Source organism: Lithobates pipiens, unplaced genomic scaffold (genome assembly GCF_037356315.1).
Source record: "Lithobates pipiens isolate NorthernLeopardFrog02 unplaced genomic scaffold, aLitPip1_a1.2 Scaffold_23, whole genome shotgun sequence".
Taxonomy (NCBI): domain Eukaryota; kingdom Metazoa; phylum Chordata; class Amphibia; order Anura; family Ranidae; genus Lithobates; species Lithobates pipiens.
In genome coordinates this window covers 123,944,980-123,962,253 of record NW_027507785.1, presented here as the reverse complement: position 1 = coordinate 123,962,253, position 17,274 = coordinate 123,944,980, and the positions used below count along the sequence as shown (strand labels likewise).

The following is a 17,274-nucleotide window of genomic DNA, read 5'->3' as shown; positions in this document are numbered from 1 at the left end:
CATGGTCTATAATCAGTTGTCCCTAGTCCATTTGGGGAGAAAGCAAGAGCGGGGGCTACATTCCTATATACAGTGGAAACATAGAGAATGAATGTAGCCATGCTCTATCAGGAAGTCAGATCACCACAGCAAAAACAATGACATTTGAATAATTGGAGGAGGCTGAGAGCGATTGAAGGTGCTTTTTTGAGCTAGAAAGAGTTCAGTATCACTTTAACTACTTGCAGTGAGCAAATAAAAAAATATTAGCTGTAAGTCAAAACAACTCAGGAGCACCTTGTAATTATGTTGCATTTGACTTAGTTTGGGGTCTGGTGAACATGTGCATGAGCCCTGAAACTTTTATTTTTATACATTTATATATACAAAGTATGACATTTTAGCATGTTTTTAATTTTGCAGGCCTTATAATTTTCTAAAGAAAGCACTGTTGATTCTACTACTACTTCTGATTTTGGCTCTGATGGCTGCAGGTAAGTTTGTTTTAATTTACCTGACTAAAGTTCCACTTTAAGGTTTTGCAAGGGGGAGAAAATAAAGGAAGTGAACATAAATTTAAATACCTTCACCCACAGCTGATGTGCAGCTAAGTACATAGTACAACACAAGGAGCAGCAGAGGAAGCTAAAGCTTTGAAACAAATCTTTAGCATTCCTGTTTTTTGTAACCATATTCATATTTTTTATTATCCCCTATAGGTAATATTGGTTATGTGCTTCCTCAGTAGTAATGCAATTCAGTACATATCCTGCTCTATGTATGCACTTCTTGAACAATTGTTTGAGGGTAAACAGTGTGGTGCAGGATGTGAACGAGTTGCTTGTTTTTGAAGCCCAGATTCTGAATCTAAATGGTCAGCTAGCAATGCTGTGGAGTATTAATAACCTGGAGAGGACTTTGGACCTCACCTATCAGTTGCTGGATGAGGCCTGTGTAGAGGAAGGGGCAGAGATGAGGTGTGGGATCCAGAATTAGGTAGCTGGGTTACAGTTATGAGATGGGGAAAAGCCCTGAACCGATATACCCCAATAACTCAGGAACTTAATCTACAGTCTGCAGGAAAGAAGGGAAAGGAAACAGGATGGAAACCTTTTAAACAACATCCGGGGAGTGAATAAGGTTCAGGAGGGCATCATTTTCAATATGAAGACAAGATCAGGAAAACAGGCACAGGGCTTCAAACTAGGAAAGTTCAAAACTAATTTTAGAAAGTATTATTTTACTGAAAGGGTAGTTAATGTTTGTTTGGGTAGTTGACTTCCAGCAGAGGTATTGAGTCAGTCAACAGTAAATGGATTCAAACATGCTTAGGACAAGATCTATGCTCAGACAAAAAAGTTAACAAAAAAAAATATAGATTAAAGTGATTGTAAAGTCTTGTTTCTTTATCGTACATCATAGGAGACAGAGCCTGAAGTAATAACTTAATGCAGGGGTTGACAAATTTGCTTGGAATCTAGGAGCCAGCTAAAAAAGTTAGGAGCCAGGTCCGTGACGGCGATCTGGACCTGTCCCTGGCCTGACATGGAGACGAGTGAGGGGAAGATAGCCCCCAGCCCCCCACCTGTCTCCAAGTCATTGCCCATAGCTCTTAGAGGGACATTTTTAAATTGCATTTTAGTGTAAATATGAGATGTGAGGTCTCTCTGACCCCAGATCTCATATATAAAAGAGGACCTGTCATGCTTTTTTCTATTACAAGGGATTTTTACATTCCTTGTAATAGGAATAAAAGTGACACACATTTTTTTTTTTAAAAGAACAGTGAAAAAAATAAAAAATAAATTTAAAATGAGAAAAAAAAAATGTTTTAAATGCGCCCTGTCTCGCCAAGCTTGCGTGCAGAAGCGAACGCATATATGAAAGCGGTGTTCAAACCACACATGTGAGGTATCGCTGCGATCGGTAGAGTAAGAGCAATAATTCTAGCCCCAGACCTCCTCTGTAACTCAAAACGTGCAACCTATAGAATTTTTTAAACGTCGCCTATGGAGATTTTAAAGGGTAAAAGTTTGTCGCCATTCCATGAGCGGGCGCAATTTTGAAGCGTGACATGTTGGGTATCGATTTACTCGGCGTAACATTATCTTTCACAATATAAAAAAAAAAAAAATTGGGCTAACTTTACTGTTGTCTTTTTTTTTTTATTAAATAAAAAATTTTTCCCCAAAAAAAGTGCGCTTGTAAGTCCGCTGTACAAATACGGTGTGACAGACAGTATTGCAACGACCACCATTTTACTCTCTAGGGTGTTAGAATAAATAATAAAAAAAAAAAATATATATATATATATATATATATATATATATATATATATATATATATATATATTTTATTTATATATATATATATATATATATATATATATATATATATATATTTTTTTGTTTTTTGTTTAGGGGTTCTAAGTAAAGGGATGGAGAAAGACTGGCAGGCAATCCCATTAGCATTGTTGGTTGTAATTCCAACGGCCACCACAAGAGGGCGCCAGATTCCAGAAGGAACCATAGGATCACAGAAGGCCTCAAAGCCGGGGGCTCAATTACCGGCCGCCTGCGGCACGGCCCGACGCGATCGCGCGGCCCGACGCGATCGCGCGGGGGGGGGGGGGTCCACGGAGACGGGATACCCCCAGCTATGCTGCCCCAGGCGCAAGGTCGCTGATTCTAGTCGTCAATGCGACCTGGCGACCGGGTTTTGTCGAGCACTGACTTAATGGGTATATAGGTACCTTCAGGTGATGGACACTGGTATAACCAATTCAGGAAGTTCACTCCTTATATAACCCTTCCTCCTCCCAGGAGCACATCAGTTTTTTTGCCAGTATCTAAGGTGTTGGTCACAAGTAAAGATGTGCTCTTAGGAGCTCCAGGAGGGATCCATGCTGGATTTAAATAGCCTCCATACACCAGATCCACCCAAAGTGTCACTGAGGCCAAAGTGGATGGTACCTGGGCCTTGTATCCGAAGCACAAGGTTTTGCCTGTAACGCCTCTTTTGTATGGCTGGACCCCAGGACCCAGGGTTTTGGTCATGCTACATTATTTAAAGCTTTCCTAGTGGGGTGCTTTTTACAGGTCTAAGGGAGTGGAACCCCGATTAAAAAGGGACCCGGTCATTGAAGGTTTGCTAAACGCAGCCTGCCGTGATGGGTAAAGTTTGGATTATCTGTTAATTCAGCAAATCTTAGGAACTAAAAAGTCCACCTATGCTTTCTTCTGCGGACGCGAAAGCCGTCAGCACGGGAATATTTTCTTTCAAAACTAAAGGAGGTGGCGGGTTTTTCGAAGGGGGCAGGGCCTAGGCATGGGCCATGTAATGTCTACGAGGACGCACAGCAAAGAAACAGGCTTAAACAATCAGCTGGAGCAGTCTCTCCTCCGCTGATAGTGAGGAGAAGCAAGCAGGCTTCACGCTGTAACTGACATTCCTGATACAGGAAGGACATTTTTTTCCAGCATTAGGCTCAACTTAATAGCGGCATCATTCTGTCATGACTATTTTCAGCAAGTAGTGCAATTTTATAGTACCTCTGCTTTTGGGATTAGAACTATGCATACCAAAAAAGACACCACAAAAAAAAAAAAAAATTCACCCCCAGGTGTTAGGAATTCCAGTCGCACACTGTCATCCTTTCCTGAAATACCAATTATGGCTGAGCCATTAGGGTGAGCCATTGGAACAGATTGATGGTGCAGCTGCTTCTGTATACGTGACTGAAGATGCCTTTTCCTATGCCCTGCAAAGCCTGGAAGGAAGATTAGTGGCTTTAATCGCATCCTCTATTCAAATGGTTAGGAAGCGTGCTAGATCCCCCTCCCCCATTTTAGCCCCTTTGCAAGGGGAACAGTGGGCACAGGATGAGGTGATACCCTCAGGCGATCAGGAGGAAAGACAAACGGACGATTCCTCTGTGGAGGAAACAACGGTAGAGGAACCTTTTTCAGCCTCACATCTGCAAAATCGCTGATACAATCTCTTACGGAGATGGTTCGTTCTACTTTCATGCTACCCCTAACAGAGTCTGCTGAAAGCTCGGTTTCTTCCTTGGGTTCCTTTAAAACCTTCACAGCCTTTGCATTTCCTGTCCATGCATTACTATAACAGCTTATTTATGCTGAATGGGATCACCCGGATAAGCATTTTCTTCCTCCAAAGAGATTTTCAGTTCTCTATCCCATGGAGGAGAAATTCACAAAAAAATGGAAGGGACCAGCAGTTGACACTGCGATTTCCAGTGTGAATAAAAGTCTAACTTGTCCAGTAGACAATGCACAAATAATTGAGGATCCAACAGATAAAAGGTGTGAATTCCTGGTAAAATCCGCTTTTTCCTTGGCAGGTGCCATTACTCAGCCTAATAGGCAATAGGCATCTGTCAATCCCTAAAGGACCAATTTAGACAGGCCCTTAAAGAGGTTCCTGCACAACAAGCCCGGGAATTGGCCATTCTATTCTCCAGGCGTCCCACCTTACACTTATGCTAGAACATATGCGTAGAATCCTGTGATTAAAAAATTGGTCAGCCGAAGCACCATGTAAAAAGCTCCTGACTGGGTTCCCCTTTCATGGGGATCGGCTATTTGGGGATGATTTGGACAAATACATCCAAACAATTTCTAGTGGGAAAAGCACTCTCTTGCCAGTCAAAAGAAATTATAAATGCCCTTCATTTAAACAGGCTCTTTCTCCTGTGCCAGGGGCTTCCGCATCTAGGCAGTGGCGAAGTCCTCCACCACCAGACTCTAGAGGAAACCCTCAGGGTCAGGCCTAGGCTCAAAAGAAGTCATGGGGCCGGAAACCTGCAAAGCAGAATCCTAAAGGTGTATCATGAAGAGGCACCCCCCCCCCCCCCCCTCGCCAGGGTGGGGGGGAAGACTTCTGCAGTTTTCAGAAGTCTGGCAAGAGGAAATTCAAGACAGATGGGTCATCTCCACTCTGGGGTACGAGCTGGAATTTCTGGACTTTCCACCATCTCGTTTCCTGAGGTCAAACATTCCCAAAGATCCAGAGAAAAGGCAATCTCTGTTTCGGGCTAGCTACAGCACCCTGGGTGTTTACAAAAGTCCTGCCCCCACCTCTAGCCAGGTTAAGGGCACAGGGCATAACAGTCTTGGCGTACTTGGACGATCTGTTGCTAATAGACCAGTCAGTGGCTTGTTTATAGCAAAACTTGCGCATTACAACCAGTTGCCTGTAAAGTTTGGGTTGGATTCTCAACCTAAAGAAATCTTTCTTAAAACTGATAAAAAGGCTGGAGTACTTGGGTCTGATCATAGACACAGACCAGAAAAAGGTGTTTCTGCCTCAGCCATAGGAGAGCTGGTGCGGATGTTTGGGTCAAAATTCAATCCCTCCATTCGCCTTTGCATGAGGTTGCTAGGAAACATGGTGACTTCATTTGAAGTGGTTCCCTATGCCCAGTTCCATTCAAGGCTGTTGCAAAAACAGTATCCTGTCTACTTGGAACAAAACAAATCAAGCTTAAGACTTGCCAATGCGGCTGACCCAAAAGTGTTCCAAAGCCTCATTTAGTGGTTACTAACCCAGAATCTGCTGAAAGGAAAATCCTTCAGACCTCTTATCTGGAAAGTGGTAACGACAGATGCCAGCCTTTCAGGCTGGGGAGCAGTACTAGAGAAGACAACTGTCCAGGGACAGTGTTCAAGAGCCGAAAGAACCTTGCCCATCAATATATCCTAGAGATTTGAGCAGTGCGTCTGGCTCTAAAGGCCTGGACTTCCAGGTTTACGGGATTGTCCTGTCAGGATCCAATTCGACAATGCTACAGCTGTGGCCTAGATCAATCCACCAAGGGGGCACCAAGAGTCTCTCAGCACAGAGAGAGGTGAACCATATTCTAACTTGGGCAGAAAAGAATGGTCTCTTCGTCCCGATTTTTTATTTTTTTGGGCTATTTGCCAAAGATGGGGGACGTAGATCTTCTAGCATCCAGATTCAACATGAAGTTGGTCAACTTTGTGTCCAGAACAAGGGATCCATTTGCATGCAGAACAGATCTGTTGGTGACCCAGTGGAATCAGTTCTCACTGATCTATGCATTTCCTCCAATTCAATTGCTGCCTCCACTCCTTTGCAGGATCAAGCTGGAAAGAAAGCTGGTAATTCTGGTAGCACCAGCATGGCCCAGAAGGTAATGGTATGCAGAAATCGTAAAGATGGCAGTGGAGGGTCCATGGTCCCTCCCACTACAGCCAGATCTGCTCTCACAGGGACCGATATTCCATCCTACCTTAGGGTCTCTAAATTTAACAGCTTGGCTATTGAAACCCACATTCTGAAGAAATGTGGGCTTTCCGGGTCAGTTATCTCAAGTCCAATGGATTCAAATGTGATGATGTATGACTGGACTAGAATAAGGAATTTCATAGCCAGTAGCCAATAGCTGCCCTAGCGTCGGTTTTCGTCCGTCGGACTAGCATACAGACCAATTAATTTTTCGACCAGACTCGAGTCTATCGGAAAGATTTGAAACATGTTTTATTTCTAGGTCCATCTGACTTTTGGGGAAAAAAGTCCGCTGGAGCCCATACACGATCGTAATATCCAACGGATTCATTCTGTCGGACCTAGTCCGTCAAAGTGTGGTCGTGTGTATGCGGCATTAGTCATTCTGACTAATTGCTATTCTTGGTTGCTATATCCTTAGCAAGGAGGGTTTCAGAATTGGCTGCTCTTTCTTGTAAAGAGCCATACTTGATTATTCATGAGGACAGAGTGGTGCTAAGCCCTCATCCAAACTTTTTGCCAAAAGTGGTCTCAGGTTTTCAGCTAAACCAAGATATTGTCTTGCCATCGTTTTTTCCAAAACCATGTTCCAGGAGAAATCACTACATTGTCTTGATGTGGTGAGAGCAGTGAAAATCTATTTAAAGACAACTGCCCATATTAGAAAGATTTATGTCTTATTTATTCTGCCAGAGGGTCCTAAGAAATCCACTGTCCGTTGAAATTCACTGTCGCTAAGTGGATTCGGCAAGTTATAATTCAGATTTACAATTTAAGTTTCCCCCTTTTCAAGTCAATGCGCACTCCACCAGAGTGGTTAGTGCTTCTTGGGCAGTGCGTCACAAGGCCTCCATGGCTCAGATCTATAAGGCAGCAACTTGGTCTTCAGTACATACATTCACAAAATGTTATCAGGTGGCTGTAAGGAGGTATGAGGATATTGCTTTCGGGCGCAGTGTGCTGCAGGCAGCAGTATAGGTCCTCAAGTCTGGGGGTATTCTGCGGGTTGTGTCTCCCTCCCCTCATGTAGCATTGCTATGGGACGTCCCATTAAGTTATTACTTAAGGCTCTGTGCCCCATGATGTACGATAAATAAAATAGGATTTTTATTAAAGGTTACCTGCAAAATCCTTTTCTTGGAGTACAACATGGGACTCAGAAGTCCCTCCCCTCTTTTTGGGGTTTAAGTAAATTGCTTTGCTACAAAAACGGATGTGCTCCTGGAAGGAGGAGGGGTTATATAGGGAGTGAACTTCTTGGATTAAGTATACCAGTGTCCATCACCTGAAGGTGCCAATATACCCGTTACGTTATTACTTAAGGCTCTGTGTCCCATGATGTACTCCGAGAAAAGGATTTTACAGGTAAGCTGTTACAAAAAAAAAATTTTTTTCTTAGTTAAAAATAACAAACATGTCATACTTACCTGCTCTGTGTAATGGTTTTGCACAGAGCAGCCCAGATCCTCCTCTTCTCGGGTCCCTCTTCAGTGCTCCTGGCCCCTCCCTCCTGTTGAGTGCCCCCACAGCAAGCAGCTTGCTAGATGAGAAGAGGTTACAGCGGTGGGGCAGACGAGTAGGAGGGTACAGCGGTGGGGCAGATGAGCAGGGGGGTTTAGTGGTGCGACAGAAAAGCAAGAGGGTATGATGATGGGGCATATGTGCAGGGGATACAGTAGTGGAAGGGATGAGAAGTGAGTTCAGTGGTGGGACAGAAGAACAAGGAGGTTACAGTGATGGGGCAAATGAGCAGGGGGTTACAGTGGTAGGACAGAGGAGCGGGGGGGGCAGAAGAACAGGGGGGTACAGAGGTGGTGCAGTTGTGTAGGGGGTACAATGGCAGGGCAGAGGAGAAAGAATATACATGGTGGGACAGATGAGCAGGGGTTTACAGTGGTGGGGCAGAAGAGCGGGGGGGTTACAAAGACGAGACAGATGTGCAAGAGGTAAAGTGGTGGGGCAGATGAGAAAGGGGGTTACAGTGGAGAGAGCAATGAGAAGCAGTTTCAGCGGTGAGGCAGAAGAACGGGGATACAGCTGTGGGGCAGATGTTCAGGGGGTACAGTGGTTGGGCAGAAGTTCAGGAGGTACAGTGGTGGGAGAGATGAGAAGGGCTTTCAGCGGTGAGACAGAAGAGTACAGTACAGTGATAGGGCAGATGAGCAGGGGGTTACAGTAGTGGGGCAGAAGAGCAGGGGTGGTACAGATGTGGGGCAGAAGAGCAGGGGTGGTACAGAGGTGGGGCAGAAGAGCAGGGGTGGTACAGAGGTGGGGCAGAAGAGCAGGGGTGGTACAGAGGTGGGGCAGAAGAGCAGGGGTGGTACAGAGGTGGGGCAGAAGAGCAGGGGTGGTACAGAGGTGGGGCAGAAGAGCAGGGGTGGTACAGAGGTGGGGCAGAAGAGCAGGGATGGTACAGAGGTGGGGCAGAAGAGCAGGGGGGTACAGATGTGGGTCAGAAGAGCAGGGGTTACAGAGGTGAGACAGATGTGCAGAAGGTAAAGTGGTGGGGCAGATAAGAAAGGGGGTTACAGTGAAGAGAGCGATGAGAAGGGGGTTCAGCGGTGGGACAAGAACGGGGGTACAGCAGTGGGGCAGATGTTCAGGGGGGTACAGTGGTTGGGCAGAAGTGCAGGAGGTACAGTGGTGGGAGAGATAAGAGGGGGTTCAGCGGTGAGAAAGAAGAGTATAGTACAGTGATAGGAAAGATGAGCAGGTGGTTACAGTAGTGGGACAGATGAGCAGGGTGGTTCAGTGTTGTGCCAGATGAGAAGCGGGTTACACTGGTGGAAAATATAAGTGGGGGGGGGTTCAGTGTTGGGGCAGATGTGAAAGGGAGGTGCATTAATGGGACAGATGAGCAGGGGGTTACAGTAGAGGGGCAGAAGATCAGGGGGGTACAGAGGTGGGGCAGAAGATCAGGGGGGTACAGAGGTGGGGCAGAAGATCAGGGGGTACAGAGATGGGGCAGATGTGTAGGGGGGTACAGAGGTGGGGCAGGGGGGGTTCAGAGGTGGAGCAGGGGGGGTACAGAGGTGGGGCAGAAGTGCGTGGGGGGTACAGAGGTGGGGCAGAAGTGCGTGGGGGGTACAGAGGTGGGGCAGAAGTGCGTGGGGGGTACAGAGGTGGGGCAGAAGTGCGTGGGGGGTACAGAGGTGGGGCAGAAGTGCGTGGGGGGTACAGAGGTGGGGCAGAAGTGCGTGGGGGGTACAGAGGTGAGGCAGATATGCGTGGGGGGTACAGAGGTGGGGCAGATGTGCGGGGGGGGTACAGAGGTGGGGAAGATGTGCGGGGGGGTACAGAGGTGGGGAAGATGTGCGGGGGGTACAGAGGTGAGTCAGATGTAAGGGGGTACAGAGGTGGGGAAGATGTGCAGGGGGGTACAGAGGTGGGGAAGATGTGCAGGGGGGTACAGAGGTGGGGAAGAAAAGAAAGGTGGTACATTGGTGGGACAGATGAGCAGGGGGTTACAGTGGTGGGGCAGATGAACAGGGGGAACGGTGGTGGGGCAGGTAAGTAGATGAGTTTAGTTTCAGGATAGGTGAGAAGGTGGTTCAGCAGTGAGACAGAAGACCATGGGGGTACAGCGGTGGAGCAGATGTTCAGGGATTGATGGGGCAGATGAGAAAGGGAGTACATTGTTGGGGCAGATGAGCAGGTGGGTTACAGTGGTTAGACAGAAGAGCGGGGGTTACAGTGGTGGGACAGATGTACAGGGGGTTACAGTGGTGCTGCAGATGTACAGGGTAATACAGTGAGGGGACAGATGAGCAATGGGGTACAGTGGGGGGACAGATTTTCAGGCGGTACAGTGATCTGAGGTGTGAAGGTGCAGGAAGTGGGGCTGATCTGAGGACTGGAGGTAAAGGAACTGGGGCTGATCTAAGGCATGAGAGTGCAGGATGTTAATTGGTCACTATTACTCAAGTAGTTTACAGCATTTACTTTATAAAAAAAATTTTTTTTCCGTGATTAAGAGTGTGAAGTTAACAATTTTTTGTTATAAAATCGGCACGCTCGATTTATTTGAAAACATTTTTCAGCACACTGTGCTCAAAAGGTTGCCTACCCCTGTTGTAGGGGTTGCTTTTGCCACCTTCTGGAGCTGAGACATAAAACTCACACTCAGAGACTGTACTTGATTTGCCTGTGTTTTCTTCAGCCGTACTCACTACATAACTATGTAACTGGAGTTTGGTTAATTCATTTATTAATAATAAGTATTAATATAATAATAAATAAGTATTCAAATTTTGAAAATGTTGACTCCAGTATGCCAGTACAAACATATTTGCCTACCTTAAAAAAAGGAAGATTTCCATGGTCAGATAAGGGTTCCAAGTTTAAACTATATAGCTTATCTGTTTCACTGTTCCCTTTGGGGTTTCTTTAATCTAATGTAGGGAGGATCTTTTTTATTGAATGTATTCTCTTATCAGGGTTATGGCATTATTACCCATTTGGACTCCGAGGTTTGTTATCTGTTCCAATGGCTACATTTTCTGGCTCACAAAAAATTGCGGAAGAAAGTGCCTTGAGAGGAGACCATCCAGGACCCCAAATAGAGCCTCTAAAATTCCAGGTTTGTACCCCAACAAGCCTTTGATATATTCTTGTCATTTGTCAAAAAAAGTGAGTCCAAACAAATAAAAAAATTCTGTTTAGATGGACATTGAATAGTAGGGGAAATGCATGCGCAACCCAGCTGCTGAACAATATCTGTAAAAGAACTTGCAAGTTTATGCCTGTGGAGGATGGAGCAGGGAGCACTGTAGATGGTGACAATGAACAGTCAGAAAAGTACCCAACCAATTAAATTTGCCGCAAGCATGCTTGACTGAGAATCATAAGCCAGTATTGTGCAGGAGCCTACAACTATACAAATATTCTCCTTAAGTGATTGTAAATGCTCTAATTAAAAAAAAAAAAAAAAAAAAAAAGTTATACTTGCCTGCTCCGTGCAATATGTTTGCACAGGCCAGCCCAATTTTCCTTTTCCCAGGTCCCGCCGTTGGCGATCCTGGATCCTGTCCCCCACTGCATGCCCCCATAGCATGCCGTTTGCTATGTGGGCACTCGTGCGGGCTCGCTTCAAAGCCGATTCTGTGTGTCCATTGACTCACAGAGTGTGGCTCGCCCCCGCCCCGATCTCCCTCCTCACTGGCTGTGATTGACCGCAGTAGGAGCCAATGGCTTCCATCGATATTGTTAGGTTCGCCTTTAAAATTAAAGACATCCTTGCTTTAAAAGCATTCTTGCAGGTACAAGTCTTTTACTGGAGAATAATAAAATTGTTACTCCCGTTTTGGACAATAGATCACGTCCTAGCAAATTACAGGGGAAATGTGGTGAAAACAAGAATGCGCATTTGAATGCTCTCTCAGAGTAACAGACACTGGTTTAGTAACTTCAGCCAAAATTACTCTATTGCTCACCCCGACCAGAGAAACTTTCTGATTAGAGGTGGGCAATTTAGAGTCAAGAACATTTAGCAGTGACTGGGCAGCCCCCGTATCAATTATGCCCAACAGATCTATACCATTTACATTTATTTCAACCATTGGCTCATCGATAGTCTATTTCAATGACAGCCAAGGTGGGGCACAACTCTCTGGTGTCTGGATCCTCCGTGTTGTCATCACATCCCACCTCATCCTAGTGTTGTCTGCAATCCCAAGCCAGGTGACCCTCCATTCCACATTTGAAACATGTGGGTGGCACTCGTGGCTGCATGGCAGGCAACCTAGCCCTGGTAGGCGATATTTGCTGATATCAGGACTGAATTCTTTGATTCCTCCGTTGTCCCTTATTTGGGTTCCAATTACGTTTTTTTATTCTGTGGGGCACCATAATTAGAAATATACATGATCCCCACGGGTGGATATGGCAGGGATGCCATAGTCACCCCTTGAGGTGTTACCTATAACGTTGAGACTGGCACTCCCAGGGACTCGGGATTATTCTCCTGTGTTACTGGTGTCTGCACAGTAATTATTTTAGTTCTCTCCTTTTCTGTTTTCTCTCTCCGTTTTTGCAAAACAACATAAGAAATTTAAGCTATCTCCACTAACTCAGGAGCTGACTTTTTCCTCCATCCTACTGTACAGTTATATTTCTTCCCTAACATCTGGCAACATTCACCCTACTAACACCAAGTCTGGCCGTTTCATATCAGCATCATCAACTATCCAAGCGGTATACTTCTGAATAGCTTCTTTAAATCTATTCCAATAGTCTAAAGCCGCGTACACACGTAGCCGTCTGTCCGACGTACTTAGTCTGGCGGACTTCCCGCCAGACTGTCCGTCGGACTTTCCGAACGGGCTACTTGCCCACACACGGCACTTTTTCAGCGGACTAATACGGCGTACTAAGTCCGCCGTACTATCCGCCCTACTTTTGAAATGAACGGACTCGCCCACACACACGGAGGAAAGTCCGCTCATTTCGAGCGCGTCTCCAGGTAGGCGGGGCCCGCGAAGGATACGTTGCTGGCCCCGCCGCCTGGTATGGACTTAAAGGGGAACCCCAACGCTGAAAAAAATCGGCGTGGGGGTCCCCCCAAAGTCCACAACAGACCCTTGTCCGAGCACGCTACCCGGCCGGCCAGGAAAGGAGGGGCGAGCTAGCGCCCCCTCCTGAGCCGTACCAGGCCGCGTGCCCTCAACATGGAGGTTGCCTTGGGGAAGGGGGGGCCACGCGGCCCCCCCACCCCAAAGCACCTTGTCCCCATGTTGATGAGGACAAGGGCCTCTTCCCGACAACCCTGGCCGTTGGTTGTCGGGGTCTGCAGGCGGGGGGCTTATCGGAATCCGGGAGCCCCCTTTAATAAGGGGGCCCCCGGATACCGGCCTCCCACCCCATGTGAATGAGTATGGGGTACAATGTACCCCTACCCATTCACCTGTAAAATAAAGTACAAAAAAAAAACACAACACACAAGATAAAATAATTTATTGCACAGCTCCGGGGGTCTTCCGTCTTCGGGGGTCTTCTCGCCGGACTCCTCCGCTATCTTCTTGTAGCTCTTTTACTAGCGGAGGAGCCCGGCATTCTTCTTCGTCGCCGCGGCCTCTTCTTCCGACTTCGGGGGTCTTGTCCCCCTCTTCGGTTCTTCTGCCGGGCCACCGCACCTTCTTATAGCTCTTTTACAGGCGGTGGCCCGGTCTTCTGTCGCCGCCGCCGCCGCCTTCCATTCTTCTTCTCCTGGAGATGTTGACTCTCCGGCCGCAATGCCAGGGACGCGCTGCGCTGCGACTTATATAGGGACAAGGGGCGGTGTCACGTGGGTTGATGTCACATGGGTTGGTGTCACATGGGGACCCCGCCCCCTTACGATGTCACAGTCCCGTAGGATGCTGGGACTGTCGCCATGTGACATCAACCCATGTGACATTAACCCATGTGACACCGCCCCTTGTCCCTATATAAGTCGCAGCGCGTCCCTGGCATTGCGGCCGGAGAGAACGTCAAATCAACATCTTCAGGAGAAGAAGAACGGAAGGCGGCGGCGACAGAAGACCGGGCCACCGCCTGTAAAAGAGCTATAAGAAGGCGCGTGGCCCTGCAGAAGAACCGAAGAGGGGGACAAGACCCCCGAAGTCGGAAGAAGAGGCCGCGGCGACGAAGAAGAATGCCGGGCTCCTCCGCTAGTAAAAGAGCTACAAGAAGATAGCGGAGGAGTCCGGCGAGAAGACCCCCGAAGACGGAAGACCCCCGGAGCTGTGCAATAAATTATTTTATCTTGTGTGTTGTGTTTTTTTTGTACTTTATTTTACAGGTGAATGGGTAGGGGTACATTGTACCCCATACTCATTCACATAGGGTGGGGGGATAAGCCCCCCGCCCGCAGACCCCGACAACCAACGGCCAGGGTTGTCGGGAAGAGGCCCTTGTCCTCATCAACATGGGGACAAGGTGCTTTGGGGTGGGGGGGCCGCGCGGCCTGGTACGACTCAGGAGGGGGGGGGGGGGGGGCGCTCGCTCGCCCCTCCTTTCCTGGCCGGCCGGGTAGCGTGCTCGGACAAGGGTCTGTTGTGGACTTTGGAGGGACCCCCACGCCGATTTTTTTTCGGCGTTGGGGTTCCCCTTTAAGTCCATACCAGGCGGCGGTGCCAGCGACGTCTCCTTCGCGGGCCCCGCCTACCTGGAGACCCGCTCGAAATGAGCGGACTTTTCCCTGGGCGGGAAAAGTCAGTTCATTTCAAAAGTGCGGCGGACTGGCATACACACGGCCGAATTGTCAGCCGAAATGCGAGTCCGGCGGGAAGATTGGAGTGTAAAACTACATTCTAAGTCCGCCGTACTTTCGGGTCAAAAAAGTATGCCGGAGGCTACACACGGGGGGATTGTTTGGCGGACTTGAGTTTGCCGGACTTTTCCACCCGCTTGTTTGATCGTGTGTACGCGGCATAACACATCCTTTCCTTTCTTCTGAATGACATACATTGACACTTTCATGTCCCGCCCCTTATCACAGGTAGTGCTTATCCAATCCTTCAATACTTCATTTAATTGATCAAGTTTTGATTCATACACATCAGGATGTCCCTCTTCCCTCTTTAACACTCCTTGCTCATAAGCACCCTTATTCTTTGCAAACACGTCTTCATACTTCTCTGGTATTGCACAATCAATCAGAATCCACATATCTCCATACTTAGCTTGTTGTGTCTTTTGTACCCATGCTACCTTTTTGTACCACTTCTTTGGACACTTTTCAAGATTTGGTAAATCTGCTACAAATGCTTTAAACTCATGAGGTTTCCAGGGAATATAAACTTTGCTTATATGTGCTGTTTAATTTACAGCGCCATCTGTCACTCCTGGGAGAGAAACCTCTCTCATTTGTTCATTTTGAGGCATTTGTTCCAGGGGTGCATCCCGTAACTGGGAGGTAAAATAATCTCTAGCTCTTGCTCTCTTCCTTCCTTCAGGAGTAACACCTGTCTCTTGGAGGACTCTTTCTATTGCTTTTGCTTGGTTCCTGATACGAACTGGTGAGGGACCCTGAGCCATTGGGCTTGTAGGTTTATCTAATATTCTAAACTTGGCTAAGGCTTCCCTGGTTGGTAAGGTGTATTGCTGTGTGTCCCCATATTTATCAAAGAACAGCTTGCTGTCTCTATCTAGCAAGGGGCCTATGCCATGTCTCTGCTCGGGCACAGTACTAATTATATCTGTCCTCTGAGGTGTTCTCTTCTGATCATCCGCTTGATGCATAGGGGTATTATGCATGTAAGAGATCTCAGGAGCCCTTTTCACTGTTGCTGACTGTACTAACATTGGAGCAGAGGCTTCTGCTGAAAAAGAAGCTAACTCTCTTCTTAATGCAACATGAGGGGAAGACCATGCATTTGCAATTCTTCTTTCTGCTCAGGTTGCAAAGAAGCTTTTTCAGAACACATTTTATAAGGAGGGGGCTTTTTATCTTTTCTAGATACCTCTTCCCATGCAGCCAGACATTCAATACCTCCGCAATCAGACATTTTAAAAAGTAAGCTGAATAAGGCATCTATGGTTGGGGCATCTAGAGATCCTTCGGGTGGCCACCACTTAGCAGGATCTCTTTTATATTCTTTACGGGCGATTTTACACCATTTGACATGTCTAAGAGCCTCTGGCTCTCCGTTTGCCATCATTTTAACTATGGGGGCACTTGGGTGTAATTTAGCAATACTTAACCCTGTGGCTTTTGCTATCTCTAAAAGGTGTTTAGCATTTTCCCTAGTTAACCCGTAGCTTGCCATTATGGGTCAGACATTTTTGTTAAACAAATTTCCTACTTCTGTTCATGTATACTTTCATTAAGTGAAGAATCTGTAATTTCTCGTTAACTACTTCAGCCCCGGAAGATTTGGTTGCTCAATGACCATGTCATTTTTTGTGATACGGCACTGTCGCTCTAGCTGACAATTGCAGAGACACTGTACCCAAACAAAATTGACACCCTTTTTTTCCCACAAATAGAGCTTTCTTTTGGTGGTATTTTATCACCTCTGCCCATATATATGTGTTTTACATATATGGGTGGGGCTAACGTGTGTGGTCGCTTCTGAGCGCGAGCTACTGGGAACAGGCGTTTTAAAAAAAAAAGTCATTTTTTTTTTTTTTTCCTTTTATTTTTATTTTTTTTGATGACTTTTATTCCTATTACAAGGAATGTAAGCATCCCGTGTAATAGAAATCATTAGTGACAGGTCCTCTTTATGGAGAGATGCGGGGTCAGTAAGACCCCTCATCTCTCCTCCAGACTGAAAAGCATGAAAATCGTAAAAAAAAAAAAAACACGGTCCCATGCTTACCAGCCACGATTGCTGCTTTGTTTACAACCATGGCCTGGATGTTATGTCATTACGTCGTGCCTGGGCCTCCGATGGTCATAGAGATGACCGGTGACCATCTGGTCACCTGAAATCTCAATGCTTGTCATCAGGCAGCGGACGATTCTTTCTCGGGGTCCCCGATGGCACGGGAGAGCCCAGAGAAGCACCATATGGCGGAGGGGGGTTGCCTCCTCACGCCACCTGTAAGAACGATCAAGCGGTGGAAGTGCCGTTATGATCATTCTTATGGTGCACAGAATCGCTGGCTGCAAACAAAGATATCTGAATGAGGTCTGTAGCTGCAGGCATCATTCTGATATTCCCACTGAAAGTCTAGGACGTCATATGATGTTTCTTATTCTTCTTTGGTATTAAGTAACACTGTTGTGTTGAAGGAATTGCAATGTACTGCCAAGTGATGTGTGTACCAGTTTGGCTGTGCATCGTTCCTTTTCTGGGAAAGAGCTATTATAACAAAAAGTCCCTTTTGGATGAACCCCTGTTGTGTAATCATAAGATTGATATAGTATGACAAGTTAAAAATTACTCATAACCATTCGTTCTTTGAAATGAAAGGCACCAAGGATCCAGTAGCATTCTTTGCAAGTACAGGTTTACTTAAGAATAATAAATACGGAAACAGCATACACTGGACCACAGCTCAATGAAGTGTGGCACCGATACAAATAGAACTTCAGCTTTT

At 46.6% G+C, this 17,274-nt stretch overlaps 1 protein-coding gene across 4 annotated transcripts in view; it reads left to right on the top strand.

The window, feature by feature from the left end:
* The window catches only part of SUN2 (Sad1 and UNC84 domain containing 2), a 213,860-nt gene that overhangs the window by 68,329 nt on the left and 128,257 nt on the right, over positions 1 to 17,274 (top strand). For all 4 annotated transcript variants that reach the window (XM_077452306.1, XM_077452307.1, XM_077452304.1 and 1 more), the window contains exons 8-9: positions 403 to 473; positions 10,686 to 10,828. In XM_077452306.1, coding sequence (XP_077308432.1) covers positions 403 to 473; positions 10,686 to 10,828 — 214 coding nt within the window. The remainder of the gene's footprint in view (positions 1 to 402; positions 474 to 10,685; positions 10,829 to 17,274) is intronic.